The 22129-nt window shown below is 44.8% G+C and overlaps 1 protein-coding gene across 7 annotated transcripts in view; it reads right to left on the minus strand.

Moving 5' to 3' along the window:
- Positions 1 to 22129, minus strand: part of Rcor3 (REST corepressor 3) — a 40377-nt gene that overhangs the window by 6595 nt on the left and 11653 nt on the right. For 4 of the 7 annotated variants that reach the window (XR_005492288.2, XM_039091095.2, XM_039091096.2 and 1 more), the window contains exons 5-10: positions 20886 to 21047; positions 18411 to 18535; positions 17700 to 17778; positions 13813 to 14031; positions 10868 to 10945; positions 2717 to 2774 (exon numbers count right to left, since the gene is read on the minus strand). Coding sequence is in view for 5 of the 7 variants with exons in the window: in XM_039091095.2 (XP_038947023.1) it covers positions 2717 to 2774; positions 10868 to 10945; positions 13813 to 14031; positions 17700 to 17778; positions 18411 to 18535; positions 20886 to 21047 (721 nt within the window). In the remaining 2 variants the exon portion in view is untranslated. The remainder of the gene's footprint in view (positions 1 to 2716; positions 2775 to 10867; positions 10946 to 13812; positions 14032 to 17699; positions 17779 to 18410; positions 18536 to 20885; positions 21048 to 22129) is intronic. The other 3 variants (XR_005492289.2, XM_039091094.2, XM_039091098.2) reach the window with 1 other exon arrangement.

The raw sequence follows: 22129 nt of genomic DNA on the forward strand, positions 1-22129 counted from the left end.
CTACCCAGACTACTGTAGACTTGTTTATTAAATCAGATACAGACAAGGGCAGTGCAGACAGTGAGGTCCAAACCATGGCTTTTCCTTCCACTGCTCACTGCTGCTCTCTGGTTCCTGCCCTCACATCTTACATGTGGTAAGTTCAATTCCACTCCAAAAACAATGTGAGATCTGAATGAGTGATGACCTGAAGTAGCGCACAAGAGGCTGACAGACTCTAAGGTGTCTGCGCTCACGGCTCTGTTACAACAGAAAGGACACCTCAAATCTAAAGGGTGTCCTTAAGATACCAAAGTGCTAGTTTCCTGTTCCATTTCCTTTCGATTATTCATGGGCTAGATTTACCATCCTTACATTTTATCAATGGTCGAACCTACTTCATCAATGGTGAAGTCTTCTGCTTCATGAATGATTCTCCTTTTGGGCTCGTAGCTATCAGATAAATCTAAAAAGGCATTTTCTAGATTTGTAGCTTCATTTCTCTTAAAAGGATCAATAGTACAAAGTGTATAAGAGACAGCAACTTTCAACACGGGCCCAGCCCTAGGACACAGGGCCTCTGCTGCCTGTTCTAGAGGCCACAGCAGGGAACGTGAAAGCAGACATCTTAAGCTGACACCTTGTTAACATTTTGCCTTTTTACTTTTCTGAAATAGCATTAAGATCAGAGAGCTGAGGGGTTGGGGATTTAGCTCAGTGGTAGAGCGCTTGCCTAGCAAGCGCAAGGCCCTGGGTTCGGTCCCCAGCTCCGGAAAAAAAAAAAAAAAAAAAAGATCAGAGAGCTGAGTCTTCTAAGCACTAGGATATGAGTATACTTCTGAGGTAGACTAAAACAACAGTAAGCAGTACACACCACATCCCACACTGCTACCATGCTGTGTTTCTGTTTTTCAGAGGCTAGTCAATAATTGTTGCCTCCCATGAAAAAGGCCACGGACATGGAGAAACAGGAAAAGACCCATTCCTACTGTCACTAGTGATGCCCCACTGAACACAGCAGAACTAGAATGGGCACAGGGAAGAAACAGAAGCACACAGATTCCTGCCACACCTGACTGACCCTTGCTTCCACTTTGTGCGAGGGAAGAAAAGAAGGGAAAAGCTTAAACTGTCAGCAAGCGGCTGGTAACAACAGGAAAGGTGTGATATGCTATTAGAACCCTAGTAGCAACTTACTAGCAAAGTCTGCACATTAAACAGACACTACAGTTAGGCACACACCTCAACCAGAGAGGTGGGGGCACTGGGCACCACTGCAGTACACTGTTTTTAAGATAGGCTGCAGGGTCTTTATGTCCGTGTGTGGGCATATTGGACAAAACAGCACCTTTTAGTCCTTCTACAACTACTTTAGACACAAATGGATACATATTGTTTCAATTTATGTACTAAGAATAGAAACAAAATGGCCAAACAAAAATTCTAAATGATTTTTAGTTTAAAGAACTAAAACTGAGGCATTAATACATTATTTTAGAAGGACCTTAATAAAGAAAAAGAAAAAAAAAAACCCAAGAACAAGCATACTTCCACTCAAACTGCTGTTAGAGTAATTTGTTTAAAGGTAACTTTTCTAAATGTGCATCACAGAGCTGGCCACGCCTCGGCAGGGAGGGGCTGTGACTCAGTGTGGATGCTGTCCTCTAGCTGCCTGTGCACACTCAGCTCAGGCTGCGTGCAGGAGTCTCACTATGGCCCCTTCTTCCAGTGCAGCTCTGTACGGTGGGACCAAGCTATTCCATTTGGAAGACTCTGCCCCTGAGAGCAGTTCAGCACGCTATCAAATCTCAAGCGCTGTGTGGAGAAAGATTACTCCAAATTTCCCTTGGACATTCTCTTCAGAAAGTCCTTTGCTGGAATAGTATCTCTCACGATCTGGAATTAACAGGCTAACCAAACACTGCAGAGCAGGGGTCAGTCCTTATCAGGCAACACCATGGTGGCTTTGCGTGAATAAAAGGCAGGCCTGCTCAAACTCTTGGCAGAGTTCTAAGCTACAGCTCCAAATACACATGATGCAGCCTCTCACAAAGAGAAGGATGAGTGCGTGGGGATATTATAAACTCTGTGCTCACGCTTCCTGGGAGCCCCACTCTCAGAGCAGTCAACTCCAGTAAGAAAGCTCTTCCCACTCAACACAACAAGGGCTCATAAAGCAATCAGCAGACCGCATTTAATTCACACAGTGAATTCTGCAGAGAGTGCGTCTTAAGGAGAAGCAGAATCCTGAACAGAAATATACAATTTGCCCTTGAGCAGATCAGAACAGAAGAAGACCCACGTTTACAACGTTCCCCATTTGACCACGGGTACAGCCGCTGAGTGTTCCACAAACTGCACCAGACATGGGAGCACATGTTCAGTGTCTATGGTCCCTTAAAGGGACCCGGTGGTCTACCTCTTTGTAGAAAATGGCACACTGAAAGCCCATAGTTAAAAGAGTTTCGTTCACCTCACATGTATAGAGGAATTAGACAGATGAAAACCTCAGAGTTTATGTTCATAAGCACTCATCGGTGCGACAGAGGCGCCCCACTGGCTGTGCTCCTCAGGACCCTAAATGCAGATTCAGTCGGCCACACCCAGAAACACAACACATAATCCCTGGTCACCAGGATGGTGCGGCGACCACTGCTAGAGGAGGGAGGGCTGCAGCAGGCGCCTTGCATGACAGTCAGTCGTAATGAACAACAGTAACCGCTTATCTTTAGTATACCTTGCACTGCTAGAAGCTGCTCCTCTGTGGTCCAACGGGCATTAATTTTCTGATTTGACTACAAAATTAAAAAGAAGTTTCCTAATGAGGATATGAAGACAGACATTTTTCCAACTTGCTTTTTAAAAACTTTTCACCACATCATAGACATGAGACTAATATGCTGAGTCACGGGGGTTCCATTTTCAGGAGGGTTAAACGCATCTTGAGTTACCTTTTATCCACACAGAGAGGTAATGAAAGAGAACTGCACCCACGTGGGAGGCCGCACAATTTCCCACTTACGGTGTTCCTCCTTCCTACCACAGGTGCTGGTTTTAGCCCGGTCTTAACGTTTAAGATATCGTGTTCTTTAGAGAGGGTCTGTGTGACTCTTACATTGTTTCACTTCACATTAAGTAAAACCATGATTTTCCCTACAATAGTTGTACAAATTAGACTAAAGTGGAGGATAAACCCAAGTCCTAAAGCACGTCTTTAATTTCTGAAGCAGGAAATGAACCACTGATAAGACTTCTTTTTTTTCTTTAAATCCCAGGACTTCCTAATGTTTCTTCCAAAATCACTGTTAAAAATCCTACCTTATCAATAACGTAACCAGATTTCAGTAGTTCAAACCAGTGACAAATAAACTGAGGGCCATTACAAGCAGAGGATAGAGCCGGTGTACCAGTTCACAGATGATCACAGGAGACATTGTTGCGGGAGAGCAAGCTGGCACAGTGCTTACTGGGGAGGGGCAGGCAGTATCCTCTGGGAAGGAGCACCGGCTCTCACCTCTGGGTAGCACCAATGAAAAGAGGTTCACACCTCCTTATAAAGTATTCAGAAGGAAGAAGCAACTTCAAAGTCAGAAACCAAATTTTGAAAGGATGGAAGGAAAAGCTTTAAAGATCTAGAGTGAGGAAAACCAAAATCAGAAATATAAGTGACTGAGTTCCAGGAGGCAAGAGGGACGACGGCAGCTGGGGTGAGCAGAGAATCAGCGGCAGAGACTCAGAGCCGCATGGAGGCAGAGGACAGGCTCACACAGATGCAGGAGTAAGAAGTCGCCAGATCAGCTGGGGCTCAGGGCCTTTTCCAGCTATTTGGAAGGCGGAGGCTGGAGGATCTCAAGTTCTAAACCAGCTTAGATAACATGGTAGGATCCTATCTCAAAATGAAATGCACAAAGAGGGCCGGGGACGCGGACCAGATCGTGTGTGGGAATTTCAATTCCCAGCATCCTCTCCTCAGAGAAAAGGACTCAGTACAACGAACTGGGCACTGAGGTGCCCAAGCACATTCACAGGAAGACAGCGGCACAGAGGAAGGGCAGGCGCTGAGCTGGTGACCAAAGGAGCTTACTGGATTCCTGGAGATCTGTACTAGAGCCATTTAAAATGTGTTCAAATATTTCGGAGTAAATAGTGAAAAAAATAAAGGGCCCATTGTAAGTTAACTGACCTAGAAAACAGGAGCATTATAAACTCGTTCAATCTTTTTATGAAGTGAAGTATTTATTACATTGTGTGATGATGCATGCCTGTGCTGTGCACGTTTGTGGATATGTGGAGATCTGAGAACAGCTCTGTAGGGCTGGTTGTCTCCTCCCACCTTTATATGAGTTTCAGGGCTCAGAAGCCCCTTTATCGGATCAGCCCTCCTGAGGGCCTGTCTCAGGCCGAGATCTCTGTGCTCTCACTGCCTCTGGCATTGCTCTTCTGACCACAGAATTGAGTGGCAGCCTTTGTTGTTGAGACTCACGTGGTCAAAGCACGGGCTTTGCGCTTTGGAAGCATCATGTGGTCATCACATGGGGCGTGTTCTTTGGAGGTTTCAAGACTTTTCTCAAGCCCTTTAACTGTGTGCTGCTCAGATTTCTTCTCCAAGTGCTTGGCTGTCTTTGTTTCTAATTGTTGCTCTGGCTGTCAACAACTCTGTAGATGACAGAAGCCATCCTCTTGCACGGATGTCATCGAGCTTTTCCTCTGTCTAAGGTGTCATGTGGTGTGTGCTGTATTTGATTTTATTAACTATAGGAATGGACACGCTCAGGCAGCGCTGTGATGGTCTGGACAGACAGCAACTGGGGCTAGTGGAGAGTGAGCACATCCTTGTTGGTGAGCTTCCCCTTGTGTGTGCCCATCCTGGGACTCTCCTACACAAACAGTAACACTCTCTTCACAAATCGCTCTGAGTAAGAACTATAACTAAACAGAGAGATAGCACCTAGGTCAACGATAGCTGATTGGCGACCACTAAATCTGCAAAGCCAAAACTCAAGGTAAAAGTTTCGTGAAAAGGGAACAAAAATTAAACGGAAATATGTACACTATAAAAATGCACTGTCAAGGCCCTGGGTTCGGTCCCCAGCTCCGAAAAAAAGAACCAAAAAAAAAAAAAAATGCACTGTCACCTAAGCCTTGGAAGTGTCTGAAAAGCACAGTCCATGTGCAGAGAATCCTGAGCCAAGTTCTCCCAGCAACTCTGCAGGACTTGAAGTAAAGCTGGTCAGAGTCAATGAGAACAAGGTGGTAAGCTTGCATCAGCCTAACAGGCAACAGCTGGGGGGGTGGGACGGAGTGAGAGGATGCGCAGTGGGGCGACTTTAACCTGGATAGGATGCTCATGCCTGGACAGCTGGCAGAAGGCCGTGCGTGCAGCTGAGAAGCCACAAGTTGAGAAATGCTTCTGTGGGAGATGGCGAGAGGCAAAGCAAGGATGATCTCTGTGATACACTAAAATGAAGGCACTAGGACACCGAGGTATATATGCTCAGGTTCCACGTGGACCAAAATACAATATTTATGTATCCAAACCAGTTTGGAAGGTTAGAAAAGATTTTTTTCTTTTTAAAATTGTTTTGTTTTGTTTTTTATAAAACAATGGAGTCATTCATATATTTCCTAAATGTGAAGTTCTTATATTAGGCTTTATGCTTTTTTTAAAAAAGTGGTATATGTTCCTCCTGAATGACTCCTATGTCCACACACATCCAGAAGCGCCGGAGCAGAGCTGAACTCAAATGTGGCTGTTGAATGGATTTGGACGAATGTTGCACTAATAATGGGTCACACTCCAAAGGGACGCACGGGAGTTGTGTGAAAGCTAAAGTGACTGAAGAAATGGGCCTCAGTTTCCAGGGCGTGAATGTTCTCCCTGGTTGTATACCCAGTAATGCAGCCAGGAGGAACCGCCGCACTGCTGTGTGTGTGTGGGGGGGGGAGGGTGGGGTGGCTACCACTGCTCACTCCTGCTGCCCTCCACTTCCTTGACTGGTTGAACAATGTTCATTTTAATGTTTCTATGATGTAACTGTAACAGTGAAGGGGTGAGATTACTGTATCTCTGGGAGAAAAAGGACACATGAGTGTAAGGACTTAGACCATGTCCGTGTACACGTGTGTGTGAAAGCTACTGCTGAGCAGACAAAGGAAGGAGAGGAGGAGCTGCACGTCTCAGCAGCCAAGGAGAAGGGACAGGAGAAGGAACCATCCAAAGACAGGACAGGGAGGGGCCAGGGAACTCGGGGTTTCAACTTGTAGGGTCTGGTCTTCAAGCAACAAGTTAGTAGCCTTTAAACTGCAGCTCTGTTGGGAAACTATAGGAAGGAGATGCTGAAACCGGTTAGAATTAAATATGTCTGACAAAATGGAGACAGGGAAGAAGGGGGAGACCGAAGAGAAATAGAGCAAGGTATTTTAATATATAGGAGTCCTTTAACTTACTGATTCACATTCTCACAAACCCCAGAAACTTTAAAATATAGAAAGGACAACTAGAATATGACTTGTGATCAAAAGCTAAACTCTGCAGTTGTCTTAGCAAATGGAATGACCTTATTTTAAAAGTAACTCAACAGAATAAGACAGTAACAAAATAGCAGGTCTCTGCAGGCAGACTAAACACTGGAGCTTGCTGAGTGTCCTCACTATTAAGTCTTCACTGTTTCTCCATTTTGCCAGTGGTAAGTTTGTATAATTGCACAAGAGCTGGAAAGAGCTACCATGTTAAACTTTCTGCTCAAGGCTAGAAACTTGAGTATCCATCTTAAAGGCTGCAAGCAACCGCCCAGGATGCAGTCCCAGTGACACCCTCTTCAGAGATTCCTCTTCTCCCTTCCCAGCTCCACCGTTTCGCTGCCTCCACCTATCTCCCATTCATAAACCAAACACCTCCTCCACCCAATACACATTTTCAAGACGATACATGCATTTCTAACTCTGAGATGGATTATCTCATTCTCATTCCTATGGTTGTTAACCTATTCTGTCCACTTCTTACTGTACACCCCTCACATGCCCAGCATTATAGTGGCAAGGATTTTTTTCCCATCATGTCACCATCTCATCACCTACTCTCCATATTGAGGAAGCTGCATGGCTTTCCTGTAGCTAATGTAAGGCACACTTCTTCCCAGTTTCACAGAAATCCTTGCAGCCTGGCCCTGCCTTACAGTCTCTAGAGCATCCTTAGTTATGGTTCTCATACCCTGTGTTCACTCTTCTCTGCTTCAAACACCGCTTTTCTAGGCAGACAAGATCCTCGACAAGTTATGTTTTAGATTTCCACTGAATATCAGTGTCAGCTCACCTGCTGGTTGGCTGTACCTTTCTGCTCTGGTTCATTTGAATGTACCGTCCCTCCCTCCATGGCTGTTACCTTCTTGTCTGCTCTGTGAACTTTGTGTCTGCACCAATCCCATTTATCCTTCTCCTCAAAGAAGCTCTTTCCAGACTACCCAGCCAAAATGAATAGAGCCCAGCTGCCTTCCTAGAGCATTTGTTTCTAAGTGTACACTTCCATGAGTTTATCATATGACATCTAGACTACAAGTGTTTTCTAAGCAGGCAGGGGAAGAATCACCTTCTCTTTATGTGCTGTCCCTCCCTCCCTCCCTCCCTCCATCCCTCCTTCCCTCAGCACTCTCACAATGCCTAAATGCTGATTACATAGAACGGTTAATTAATATATAGTTGTGGAAGTGAATATACTTTCCTCATCAAATGTTACTTCCTCGACAAATGAACGGTAACACTCCTTGGTTGTGCTGAGCACTGCGTTTAGTGATGTAATTACTCCAGAGGTTACTCACGTCTTGGACTAGGTGAAGTCTGACACATCAGTGAAGGATCATCCTTCACTGTCTTTCCTGTGACACAATCATTATTTCAGAATAGATTGCCCTGTCCTGGAAGCAGCAGAGTATGATAAACAGACACACACTGGGGGGACTTCCTGGCACTTGATGTTCTTCAAGTCACATGAGATCCTTAAATCACCTGAGTGACACCCAGACCCCGGCGAACCCGTATTCAAGGCTAAGATATTGATGATTCCATTCTGCTTACTGTTTTTTATATCAAAAGATATAAAGAATGTTTGATAAGTCCTATCCCAGTGGCTGGCTTAAAATGTGAGAATCCACCAAACAGTGCTATTCTAGGACACTGTCTGAAGTCTATGGTAGCATGATGCACACTGACCAATTGGGTGTAAAGTCTGAGCTGCAGGAGATATAACTATTTACCCTTTGGTGATCTTGACTAAGTCAGTCACCTCCCTGAGCCCAGGTCTCCTCTTGTGCAGCCGCTGTACCTGCTTCAGCTGCCTGTCTATAGAGATCAGAACCTGCACACAGGTAAAACAAGCTGTTTACAGCACTGTCAGATCTTTGTGATGAGTCAAACTGTCCTGGAACACTATGCAAACTTTAAGGCTAGAATTAACTTTTCTTTGAAAATTTGGTACTTTTTCTGTAAAATTATATGGGCTTACTTTTTTTGTGAGAGAAAAATGTCGATTATAAGTTATTCAGCCTTTCCTCACCTCCTCAGAAATTTTATTAGAACAGCTCCTAGAAACTCTCTACTTCGTTTAGATTTTCAAACATTGTTTTGTTGTTGAATCCTATGTCTGTGGGTGCGCTCGCTGCCTGCATGTATGTCTGTGTACCATGCCTGGTGCCCGTGGAGTCCGGAAGACAGCATCAGATCCTTTGGAACTGTAACCGGAGTTGTAGATGGTGGCTAGCCACCATGTGGGTGCCGGAAATTAAATCCAGATTCTTTGCAAGAACAGCCAGTGCTCTTAACTGCGGAGCCATTTCCCTAGCCTCTAAATATTCAAACTTTTAGCACAATTCTTCCTACATTGTTTTTAATAACACGTTATTGATTTGTTTATTCAGTGTGGGGCATGCATATGCCGCGTGCGAAAGTCAGAGGACAATTTTCAACAATCAGTTCTCTCTCCATCACAGGGGTCGTGGGGATCAAGCTGAGGTTGTCAGCACTGACAGCATGCACTCCTTCCACCTCACCCACCAAATTCTTTTTTGAGACAGGATCTCTCTGTAGCCCTGGCTGTCCCTCTGGCTTCTGCATCCCAAGTGCTGATATAAAAGGGGTGTGTCCCTGTGCCTGGAACCCGCCATGCTTTTAATACCTGCTGCATTCAGAATTTTTAAATTACGAAGCTGTTAGTATTTAAAATTTTTGCCATATATATATTTATTCAATATATGATTAAATGCAAAATTTACATGACCAATTCAAACTTGCAACAATATAGGGAAATAAAATGCTTTCTATTATGATCAAGGTCGCTAGAATGTATTCAGTTTACTTATGGGGTTTCTTTACTAATGAGCTACTGATCTAGGCATTTTCACTGTTTCCCATGACCTAACCCTGATATGGGAGCAGTGTTCCTGCAGCTCTGATGTGGGGAGCACTGTTTCTGCAGCCCTGATGTGGGAGCAGTGTTTCTGCAGCCCTGATGTGGGGAGCACTGTTTCTGCAGCCCTGATGTGGGGAGCAGTGTTTCTGCAGCCCTGATGTGGGAGCAGTGTTTCTGCAGCCCTGATGTGGGGAGCACTGTTTCTGCAGCCCTGATGTGGGGAGCAATGTTTCTGTAGCCCTGATGTGGGAGCACTGTTCCTGCAGCCCTGATGTGGGGAGCAGTGTTTCTGCAGCCCTGATGTGGGAGCAGTGTTTCTGCAGTCCTGATGTGGGAGCAGTGTTCCTGCAGCCCTGTTGTGGGGAGCACTGTTTCTGCAGCCCTGATGTGGGGAGCAATGTTTCTGCAGCCCTGATGTGGGGAGCAGTGTTTCTGCAGCCCTGATGTGGGAGCAGTGTTTCTGCAGCCCTGATGTGGGAGCAGTGTTCCTGCAGCCCTGATGTGGGGAGCAGTGTTTCTGCAGCCCTGATGTGGGAGCACTGTTCCTGCAGCCCTGATGTGGGGAGCACTGTTTCTGCAGCCCTGATGTGGGGAGCACTGTTTCTGCAGCCCTGATGTGGGAGCACTGTTTCTGCAGCCCTGATGTGGGAGCATTGTTTCTGCAGCCCTGATGTGGGAGCACTGTTTCTGCAGCCCTGATGTGGGGAGCAGTGTTTCTGCAGTCCTGATGTGGGGAGCACTGTTTCTGCACACTACTCTGTTGCTTCCCCATCTCCCTCATCTCATCTGTAGCTATTAAACCAGATACAGGAAGCACAGAGGGGCCCCACAGGAACACATGCAACTATTTGATTACAATATACAGAGAAAGGCAAATCCAGAATATGAATTGTAACTTGGGAGTCTTTAGAAAAAAAAATCAAAGATTTTACAGCAGAAACTTTTATAAAAGGACTTGATTGGATTTTAGGGACATTTAAGTTTTCCTACAGTTACCACGATCACAGAAACAAAACCCAAATAAGCCTGAAGATGGGTAATATGTACCTTTATACCTGAGATTTTGTATTTTCAGGTAGAATATAAGAGAATAAATACACACAGTAAAATCCTCATTGAAGTTTGAGCCCAAAACAAGTGTCTTAAAATAAGATTTTGTTTAAGAAAAACCCCTTGTGATTTATTCCTGTAGTGTTACCAATTCACACAGGTGGAAAAGGGCTTTGAACAAATACTGCTTATGCCCAGATGTGTACCAGCCTTCCCATGGGCTATGCACTGTGCCCTCTTTTACTGCTGAGGGCAGGAGAGATGGATTAATTTAAATGTGGAAACATCAGTCAAGACTCGAAAGGTCAATTGTGTAGATGAAAAACTAGGGATGACCAATTGTCCACGTTGCGAAACCTTCCAAAGGGACCAGCGTAGACCCCAAGACTGGGCAACCCCAAAGCACAGGTGTTTAATTACATGCATCTCAGATCATACCTCAGGCGGTTTGAACTCTTCAATTCCACCTTCCATTTTCTGCTTAAGCGCACTGTTTACTTGCTTAGCATTCTGAACCTTCACAAAACGACAAAATGTGAGTCAGATCGTGCACTTAGTAAATTCTTATGAGTACTGTGTAAGTCAACAGGGCATACATCAACACCATCTTGGGGGTTAGTTCAGGAGAACAGGCACGGTTGTTGCATGTAAGGTGTGCCATTCTATCTATCATTCGATTAGCACACACTTCGGCAGATTGATAGGATTCTGAGTAAGAGAAGAACACAGATCATTTTCTTTTGTAGGCTGGGTGCTGAGCTGGGCTTCGCTCCTGGTGTGCAAGCATTTCACCACCAAGCTACGTCTCATCCAAAATCAGGCTTTAAACATCATTTAATAGTGCTGTTTATAACCAAAGGCAGCTGGCAACAGACAAAGGTTAAACTCTATCGCCATTTCTCATCACCATAGTGTTCTGACCAACGGCAAATGTGCCTGTAACATCGATGGTGGTCAGGACTGATATTTGCTAGGCATATAACGTCATCCTTTACATTAAGAACAAACCACTCAGTTCTTACAACCATTCCGTGTGGTAAGTATGACCAGTCCTGTATAACACAACACACGTATTCTTTAAAGTTATTGTATTATATGAAATCTTCAAATAATGAAAACCTACATCTTATGGGGAAAAGGTACCTATTAGGCAAAACATTCCACATCTTCGGTGGCAAACATGAAAAGACAGGGATCTAACAAAGATGGGAGCACAGTTTTATACATGCGAAAGAAATGCAGAAATGCTACAATCAAGATGGCACTTGACCTTGTAAAGATACTTAGGCTAGTGTGACGCCAGCTGTCAGCCTGGCTGCACCTTCTGAGTTCCTGTGCACGGCAGAAGGAGGGCTACTTGACATTCTACCCAAGGGTTACATCAGGTGTGCGTGGTTTCCAACACGCAGTGAACTGATATGGCTGCTATACAATGGAGCTGTGTGAATGTGTTCAGTCACTGACAAAAACCACGCACTGCCCAACACAAAAATCACACTCCGCTCAAACTGTTTCCCACTCTATGAAATGTAGTGGAATACACATGGTTTCAAACACGGGAGTTGACGTGGGCCTGACTCTGCTTCCATTGGGACTTCTGGTTGTTTGTTTCTTTTTTTCCCCCAGTATGGGCAGCCAAATATTAGGTTATTCACCAGGTTTTCTCAACCAGAGAACCTAGAATAAACCAAGGGATGGTTTAGAGTAAATCAGTTGGCCATGTCAGAAGATGCTCGTAGGAGAAGGAAGGAAAGGTGCGAGAGAATGAATAAAGGTGTTTATGTTGGGCATTGCTGTTGGGTGCTGTTGGGTGGGTGGTAGGGAGCGTTAGGGAAAGGCTCCAGTGTCAAAGCGCTAAGCAGCCAGATGGTGTCCATGTCGGAGAAACAGAAAGAACTCTAGGCAGGAGAGCATTTAGGACAAAGGAGGGGCGTAGGACCAGGGTAAAGAACAGCCACGCAGTAGGCCAAAGAATTTCACTTCTGCCTAACGACGGAAGGAAACTGAAGATTTTTAATGAAGAGAGAATGCTCACATCTGCCTTTTAGGAAAGCACTTCTAATAAACACAGAAGACAGGATGATATGAGAGCACGGATCAATGCAATTCAGGTCAGAAATGCAGCAATAAAACCTCTGCTTAGCAGGATGGAGTGGGGGTGGTGCACACCTGCAGTCCCAGCACTCGGAGGCAGGGGCAGGCAGATGTGTGAGTTCTAGGCCAGCCTGCTCTACATAGTGAGTTCCAGGACAGCCAGGACTGTGTAGAACGACACTGTTCAAAAACAAAAAGACAAACAACCAAGCCAAAACCAAAAGAGTAACTCAGATGGCCCAGTGGTCAAGAACACCTGCTGTGGGGTTGGGGATTTAGCTCAGTGGTAGAGCGCTTGCCTAGCAAGCGCAAGGCTCTGGGTTCAGTCCCCAGCTCCAAAAAGAAAAAAAAAGAAAAGAAAAGAAAAAAAAAGAACACCTGCTGCTCTTTCAGAGACCCTGGGTTTGATTCCCAGCAACCATGTGACAGCTCACAACTGTCTGCAGTTCCAGGGAATTTGACAGCTTCTGGTCACTGCGGGCACCAGACAAGCACAAGGTACACATGCAGGCAAAGCACTCACACATAGAATAAAATAAAATGTTGAGTGAGTGAGTGAGTGAGAGAGAGAGGGAGGGAGGGAGGGAAGGAAGGAGGGAGGGAAGGAGGGAGGGAGGGAGAGAGAGAGAGAGAGAGATCGAGTGGTGGTGGGACATGCCTTTAATCCCAGCATTCAGGAGACAGAGGCAGGCAGATCTCTCTGAGTTCAAGGTCAGCCCAGTCTACAGAGCAAGTTGCAGGACAGCCAGGGAAACACAAGAAACCCTATCTCAAAAACAAAACCAAACAACACAAAAAAGCAAACTGAAACAAACAAACAAAAAACAGATGCCAGGGAAGTATGGAAGACGGCTTTTGGTCAGTGTAAGGTGAGTTGCTACCGGTATACCACCTCGCTATGCCAATTCTCAATCCCCCCCGCCAATAGCAGAAACTATCGGTTTATTTTCATAAGGCCTTATGGCATCATCCTCAAAGTGTACAGACTAGGGTCTTAGCACTGAAAAGCCACGAGGACATTTAAAAAAAAATACTGTTACTACGACGACCCACGATGAGGACCGCAGCAGTGATGACTCACTGAGGACTCACAATGTGCCCAGTCACCTGCACATCTCACTGCAGACAACACATATCAGCTTTCGACAACTTGAAAAGCAGTGCCGTGGCCATTCCTTATTCCACAGAAACGCCAGCCGACGGCTGCTGAGCTGTACAATCTGTCTAGAATCAACGCTGCTGGATAACAAATGGACAAAACCACACGAGGCGCGGCTTTTAGGAAATACCTGGCGCTTGAGAGAGATCAGCTCCATGTCCAGTTGCCTCAGGATGGTGTTGGCTGCGTTGGGACTGCAGGAAACAGCCACCACATCCTCCTGGGTTAGATACATGCCCTTAGGAGGGCGGCACTTGGAGCGCTGCGAGTGATGACGGTGTTGCAGACTCTGGTACTCTCTCCTCCCCAGGCCTATCTTGCTCGTTTGGACTGGCTGTTCAGAGTTACCCTGAGAGAACAGAGGCAGAGGAGCAAGGCCTTGGTTTTCACAAATGTATACAGAGTAAACAATCTACTACAAACAGAAAAGCCTTCTGCACTACAGAATACTCCCGATAAACCAGGTTTATTACGTACAAGTCCAAAGAAGATACACGCAGTGGGGGTGTGTGTGGCACTGTGACAAAATGTATCTCTAAGTCAATTGAAAGTTTAGTTTCTAGGTCCCGAGGGCTAAGAATGCTGGAAAAATAAGTTACACTATAAATTCTTCCCATTTGCCTATGTAATGAAGACCAGAGCAGCAACCTGGCGCCAAACTACACATTTTACATATAAAGGTCTGCAAAGAGAACAACAAAGAAGACAATTTAGAAGTTACACGTGTCATGTTTCAAGTGGAAAGAGGGAGGTTTTATTTCACTTGGAGTTTCAGAAGCTACATGTCCCTAGGTCACGCCAGATGACCTTGACTTTGGTGGCATGGACACTGTCAAGTGTGCGTATGTGGCTTATATATAATACAACTCCAACTGCAAGTATTAGGTATCAGTTCATGCCTCAGAAGAGTTGGGAAAGTTGTCCTGAAAACAGTGACGATGAGCACGAAATAAACCACCGTGAAGACATCAGCGTCACCCTGTGCTTATTCCAGGCACCCATTAAGACCGACACACATCTTACTGGTACATTTGAACTGTGTTCTTTAGGAAGAGGATCCATAAAACCCAGTATTCAAGTGTAATTTACTTTACTGCTCAAAATTCAAAGTAATTAAGGCAAATCTGATGTTCAGAGAGGCACCTCCTAAAATCTTTGGACTGAGGTTTTTCAAGCTGCCAGTGAAGTGAGGTCATTCCTCAGTAGCCATGGAAGCGTGAGGGAGAATCTAGAAGGATCTACAGCTGTGTGGGAGCTGGCATGGGCCTGAAGGCCCAGGCTGCAGTGGGGGCCATGCTGGGAGGGCACGAGAGTCCAGGGCAGAGTGCTGGAAGGGGTACACATCACCGTGTAAACAGCCCTGCTCACTCCACCGCAGGAGAGGGTTAGAAGCAGTCATGCCTGTGCCAATCTTGGCTGAAGAAAAGAAACCTTGAAAAGTCTCCCCTGAGAACTGCCTCAGACGGTTTAGCCCCTAAACTTTTGTCTTTGGCTTGAAAAGTCCCCTTCAGTGGCTTCGATAGTAGTGCCGACGCACTTGGCAGAAGCAAATCCAGACGCCGTTTGGAAGATCATACTGAGATCTCAGAGGTCTCATAGACAGGTATACATTTCTAAAAGGATATTCCTCAGGGAAGAAAGGGAGTCTATATAGAGGAAGGACTGAGTCAAGAAAGAACTGTGACCCAAATAACCAATAAATATATACAGCAATTAAAAAAGAAAACAGTGAATTTAAGTTTGAATAAGTTAAAAAAAAAAAAAAACCAAAACCAAAACAAGATGTGACTAAAATTGTGAGCAAAAACACAAATCACAAATCAGTAGGGTTTGGAGCCAAAGCGTGTAATGGGGAAGTCACCAAGAGTGCCAGCACCGGAGTATACCCTAAATATAGAAGATAAGATCTCCTGAGCACACAAGACTAGAAATACAGGAGTAGCTAGCTCAAAATAGCGGACCGTAAAATAGTGGAATATATGCTTCTCCAAAACAGACCACGAAGGGAGAAACCCTTAGAAAAGGCAAAGAGACAGCAAAAGTGAGTAAAACGCAGGGCGTGGGATGGGCTCAGTAAGGACACTGTTTGCTGCACAGCATGGAGACCTGGGTTGTGAACACGTGGTACAGAAGCACGAGTCCGTAATCCCGGAAACGAGGGTCCAGAGACACAGGGGTCCTCGAGTCTCATTGGCTGGCTCGTCTAGTCAGAACAGCAAGCTCAGTGAGACACCCTGGCTAAAAATGAAGAAATAAATAAAAGGAAGAAAAACGAAGCGATGGAAGTTAACAGAGGAAGAACCCAGCACTGACCCCTGACCTCCACATGGGTGCGCTAGACACACACACAAGTAGGCAGGCATAGCGCTAAGCACTCTGGTTCTAAGAGGGCTATATATAGTAAGAATATCAGAAGAGTGAAAAGTTAAAGAAATAGGAAGAAAGTAACCCAAAAGTGAGTTGTGGGGTTGAAGAGAAGGCTCAGTGGTTGGCAGCACATACTGTTCTTGCAGAGGGCCTGAGTTCCGCCCCAGGCACCAACGCTGCCTGTAACTCCAGCTTCAGGAGACCCTGTGCCCTGTTTTTTTGGCCTCCATGGGCATCTGCATTCATAATACACATATTCACACCTAGTCACACATACACATATTCACACCTAGCCATACATACACATATTCACACATATTTACACCTAGCCACACATACACATATTCACACATATTCACACCTAGCCACACATACACATATTCACATATATTCACACCTAGCCACACATACACATATTCACACATATTCACACCTAGCCACACATACACATATTCACACATATTCACACCTAGCCACACATACACATATTCACACCTAAACACACATACACATATTCACACATATTCACACCTAGCCACACATACATAAGTGAGGCAGATGAAGAAATTAAGGCATCTGGCTGTTGCTGGCGGTGGGAAAATATTAAAAATCTAAAAATTAGGAGAGTTAGAAAACGCCAAGTTGAAGTAATGTAGGATTTTAAAATGTTGTAAATGGAGAGACTTCAAAGGATGGTAAGGACCAGAAGGGACAGCTTTCTGGGCAGTGACAGTTGCTGCGGGGATCACACACTTCACAACCTAGGTTGAAACAGAGCCTGGCCAGCCACCTCCAGTGCTGCTCTTAGGGCTGCAAGCTGCCTCACTTCATCCACCAATGTCTGACCGACAAGGTCTGACTGCACTCAAACGCTTTAGAAATGCGGACTTCCTTACCTTGTGAACAGTGTGTGTGTGTCAGTTTAGCCTTTTCTTAATGCCTGTGAGTGTCCTACGGACAGCATGCAGAGGCAGCTGAGCACTCTGCTGGGGGTGGGGGTAGGGGAGGAGTTCTTCGCCTCTCACTGAGCCAGCCTCAGCCCCGTGCTCACTGCTCTCCACACACCCACCTCTACCTTCTCCTTTCTACTTTGCTATAACATGGGGAAAACATTTCTGGGAAAAATTGGGAAACAAACCTAGAAAGCCTAAAATCTTACCATGTAAAGGTGAGTTTAATTTTTTTAAAAAATGGATTAAAGACTAATATTGTGGAAGAGGTGCCTTTTCTCCAGATAATGACGTGTGTGTGTGTGTGTGTGTGTGTGTGTGTGTGTGTGTGTGTGTGCACGGAGTGCAGGTGTCCACTAAGGCTGAGGTGTCAGACCTCCTGATGCTGAGTTACAGGCAGTTAGTTATAGATAGACCTCAGCGCTGTGAACTCAGTCCTCGCTCCAGTCCTCGGAGAGAGCAGCGAGTGCTCTTAACTACCACGCCATCTGTCTCATTGTGTAGTCCTGGCTGGCCTGGAACTCTCTAAGTAGACCAGGCTGGACCCAAACCCCCAGAGATCTACCTGCCTCTGCAGCTCAAGTGCTGGGACTAAAGTGTTCACCACCACCCGGCTCTGGGCCTTGACACCACCCCCAGTGTAAAGTGTTAAGCTGTTCTCTGAGTGGCAGCGTAACAGGCACAGAGGCTCCTCAGTCACCTCTCTCTTGGCTTCTTTCTTTGGGTCATAGTCGCTGTCGTTCCCATCCATGGGGTGAGGTTCTTCCACATCATCATCACTGAAAGAAACAAGATCGGTGTTTTCTGAACATGTAGCTTTACCACATATTCCTAAGAGCTGCCACTCGGCAGAACAGTTGTTATGGGGATCTCTAAAGTTCTAAGAAACGCCTGTCCTTTGGGGCTTACAGGATCGCTTAATAAAGATCTCTAGCTAAGAAGTAAGAGATTTAGGGGGAAAAAAATCTAGAAGTACCACGTGGTGGGGGTCACTGGCTATCTGTATGTTGTAATGTTGGTGACTTCAGCTCTGTGCTTGGCGCAAAGACAGACAAAGCACGTTACGGTAGTGGGCACTTAGGCTGCTCAGGAATCTTACTTCAGGAAATGCAGAAAGGCCACCTTCACAGAATATACTGTTTAATATATCTGAGCGTGGAGGACAGGGATGGAACCCAGGCCCTTCAGTATTGGTGGTAGAGCACGGAGTCACGTCTTGGTTTGTCTTTAAGCCACACTGAATAAGGAACACTGAGAGAAAGAAAGCCTCAGCTCGGGGCGCACCGCCCCTCGGAACACTCTGAGTTCTCCACAGCAGACGCAGTGCTGCAGCGGCCTTCTGTCTTATGAAAACTATACGGCCTGGTGAAAAGCCCCCAACAGTACAGTAGAGGCCAAGTGTGCAACCTACCTGTCACCTTGATTGTGTCTGTTGGCTAGTTTACGAGCCTGCCGGTCCATCAAACTTGTCCTTGAGCGAGTTTTTTTCCAAGAATAGTAATACTTTACAAGACTTGCAATTGTCTTATCTGGAAGCTTTTTTTTAAAAAAACAAAAACAAAAACCTGTTACTGTTGAAAAGTTTAGTTCATCAACTCTGATCACCAAGTGACTGGACAATATTTTGATAATCAAGACATAAGTGAAAGCTATATTGTGGAACATTTACCACCACCAACAACTAAAAAGTATGGACAGTCACAGAACTCCATTATACCAACACCACTGACACTGCTGAACCCATGTGACTGTTGGTTCTGGGGCAGAGGGACGATGTCATAATGAGAATGTCCCCCAAGGCCCAAGCATGGCTCTGCTAGCAGTCAGCACTTGTTTCCTGAGAGGAACTCAATTCTCCTGGCCTAGTTTAGAGCCTTTGGTGTCTAAGAAATCAATATAAACTTCACACCAGAGACTCACACCGTGTGGTGCTCCAAGTCTGGCCTCTTTCAGGCAGCAAAGGGCTGCTCAGTACTGGATGGTGAACTTTTTTTTTTTGGTTCTTTTTTTCTTCGGAGCTGGGGACCGAACCCAGGGCCTTGTGCTTCCTAGGCAAGCGCTCTACCACTGAGCTAAATCCCCAACCCCGACGGTGAACTTTTTAAATCACTTTAGTTCTACATCTAGAGCTTAGTAAACCAGGCAGACAGATCTTAACGACTGAACAGTCTTACAGTGGCCAACGATCGATTACATGTATTGGTGTGTCACACTGGCAAGTAAGGTTGTGAACTACCAACCAAAATGTTCCCTCCAATTACGGAAGTCACCTGGATACAGAAACACTGTCTGCTTAAAGCGTACGGGAGTACCAACTGCTTGACGTACATTACTTTAATGCAATACCAAAAGTGTTTAGGAACTTGCAATGTAGAAAATAGCAATATAGACATTTTCCCTTGAAAAACAAAAGCCCAAACCAGCACCAACAACTCTCTCCAGCACCTGGAAAACACTGGACAGCATGGATTTAAGATGGGCTCTCATGTTGCCAGTCTTCATACCAAAGTCAACTTCAAAATTTCTGTGTTACTTCAGTATTGTCTGGGTGCTGCTTTTTAACTAGTCTGTCTAATTCTAAGTAACCAGCCCTGGACACATACACATATGAGCAACACTGCATGGTCTCAGAAGGTTGTATGTAGATGTGGGTGTTCGTGTGCGTGTGCGTGTGCGTGTGCGTGTGCGTGTGCATGTGCGTGTGTGCATATGTGCGAGTGTGTATGCATGAGCATGAGCGTATGTATGTATGAGTGTGTATGTGTGTGTGCATGAGTGTGTATGTGTGTGTGCATGAGCATGAGTGTGTGTGTGCATGTGCGTGTGTGCATATGTGCGAGTGTGTACACATGAGCATGAGTGTATGTATGTATGAGTGTGTATGTGTGTGTGCATGAGTGTGTATGTGTGTGTGCATGAGCATGAGTGTGTGTGTGCATGTGCGTGTGTGCATATGTGCGAGTGTGTACACATGAGCATGAGTGTATGTATGTATGAGTGTGTATGTGTGTGTGCATGAGTGTGTATGTGTGTGTGCATGAGCATGAGTGTGTGTGTGCATGTGCGTGTGTGCATATGTTCGAGTGTGTGTGCATGAGCATGAGTGTATATATGTATGAGTGTGTATGTGTGTGTGCATGAGCATGAGTGTGTGTGTGCATGTGCATGTGTGCATATGTGCGAGTGTGTATGCATGAGCATGAGTGTATGTATGTATGAGTGTGTATGTGTGTGTGCATGTGCGTGTGTGCATATGTGCGAGTGTGTATGCATGAGCATGAGTGTATGTATGTATGAGTGTGTATGTGTGTGTGCATGAGCATGAGTGTGTGTGTGCATAAGTGTGTGTGTACACAAGTGTGTGTGCATGTGTGTGTATGTGCATGAGTATGTGTGTGTGCATGTGTAAGCACATATGTAACAACAATAATTAAAGTGGTTGTGAGCTCGAAAGGGAGGTAGGGAACATGGGAGGAGCTGTGGGGGAGGGTAGCAATGACATAGATATAGTACTCATGTATTCTCTCAAAAACTTAAATTAAAAAAAAAGGACTTTCATATACAAAATGGAAGGAAGTCCTAAAATGAGAAACCAAAACATTACAAAAATCCCTAAATAAAGTTATATTATTATTCCCCCTTTAAAAAAACCCACCAAATTAATTTAATAACTATTACGCACACATCTAACACCAGATCTAATTAATGAAATGGCGTACACGTCATGTGTGGACAACCGCAGGGAGCACTGTATGCAAACGCACCTGTGTTGAGCACTTCTAACATTAAATCAAGTGAGAGACGCTTTACATTTAACGAGCAGTTAGCAATCAGTAGTGTCATAATTAACACCATGATAATCTGCGTGAGGCCACAACCACCGTACCATTTGCTGGATCCTGTGGAAGCTCTTCCCATGGAAACTAAAGGCTTGTTCAAACAGGACTTTGTCTTCCACTGTCCACTCATCCGGAAAGGGCGTGAAATTAGGGAGGTCCGCAAGGGACTTCTCAATGTTGTGCTTGTGCCAGAACAACATGCCAAGTGCCTTTGAAGAGAAATCACCGCCTTTGGTTTTATTGGACTGACTTCTACCACACTTAGAGTTAAACACAAATCAAATTGAAAACGTTAGCCTGTGACTTCCACTTACTATAAACTCAGTGTGGGGCCTTTAAACGGGGTAACAACCTATTTATTTATTTTAAGTCAGGGGCCTCTGAATAAGCACACACACACACACACACACACACACACACACACACACACACACACACTGCATTTGTGGCAGAAGTAAGAAGAAGTGACATGGAGTGTCAAGTTTGTAGGCTCACGACCAGATCCTACTTGAATTTTATCAGTGTATCAGTAGTGGGGAGAACAATCTAAAAGCTCTCAAGTGACTGCTGTAGCTGAATGAAATTATCAATTACAACACAAGAATCAGACATAATTGGTTGGACTTAGAAGAGAAATATCAAGCTTTGACCTTTTGGAATTATTTAGCCTATGACATAATTTAAAGGCACATTCACTACAATTGGCTCGATTAAATTATTTTATCACATATTTAATAAAACATTTGTACATTTACTTTGCTGTCACCATAATGTATACTTACATATAATTATTAGAAGTCACCTAATTAAATAAATGACTTGATTGGCAAGTCATTTCTAGTTAATAGGTATTAACTATTACTTAATGTATATAAAAAGAGAATTTTTAATGGTGAGCTTAAAAATAAATTCTGTGCATACACATGCTAATGAGCTAATATAAACTCATATTTTAAAAGATTAACTTCCTCGAAGATTAACAAGGAAGGCATGCCAAGTGTGGTGGTGCAGACCTTTAATCCTAGCACTGGGAAGACAGAGGCAGGGGGATCACCTTGAATTCTAGGGCAGTTGGGTTTATACAGCAAGACAAAAATTTTCCCCAACAACCAAACAAAGACTAAAACTGTAAAATGGCTCACCAAAAGGTTAAAAATTCCCCCAAATGGTTGTTTAGCTCTATAGTCAGCATGTCAATTTAAAAAAGTTTACTTTTAGTTTACTCTGTGAAGCTGGTTCTCAGGGACTCATTTGCACAGATTTAATCTTCTTTCTCTACAAACAAGCCCGC

This window comes from Rattus norvegicus, chromosome 13, assembly GCF_036323735.1.
Source record: "Rattus norvegicus strain BN/NHsdMcwi chromosome 13, GRCr8, whole genome shotgun sequence".
Classification (NCBI taxonomy): Eukaryota; Metazoa; Chordata; class Mammalia; order Rodentia; family Muridae; genus Rattus; species Rattus norvegicus.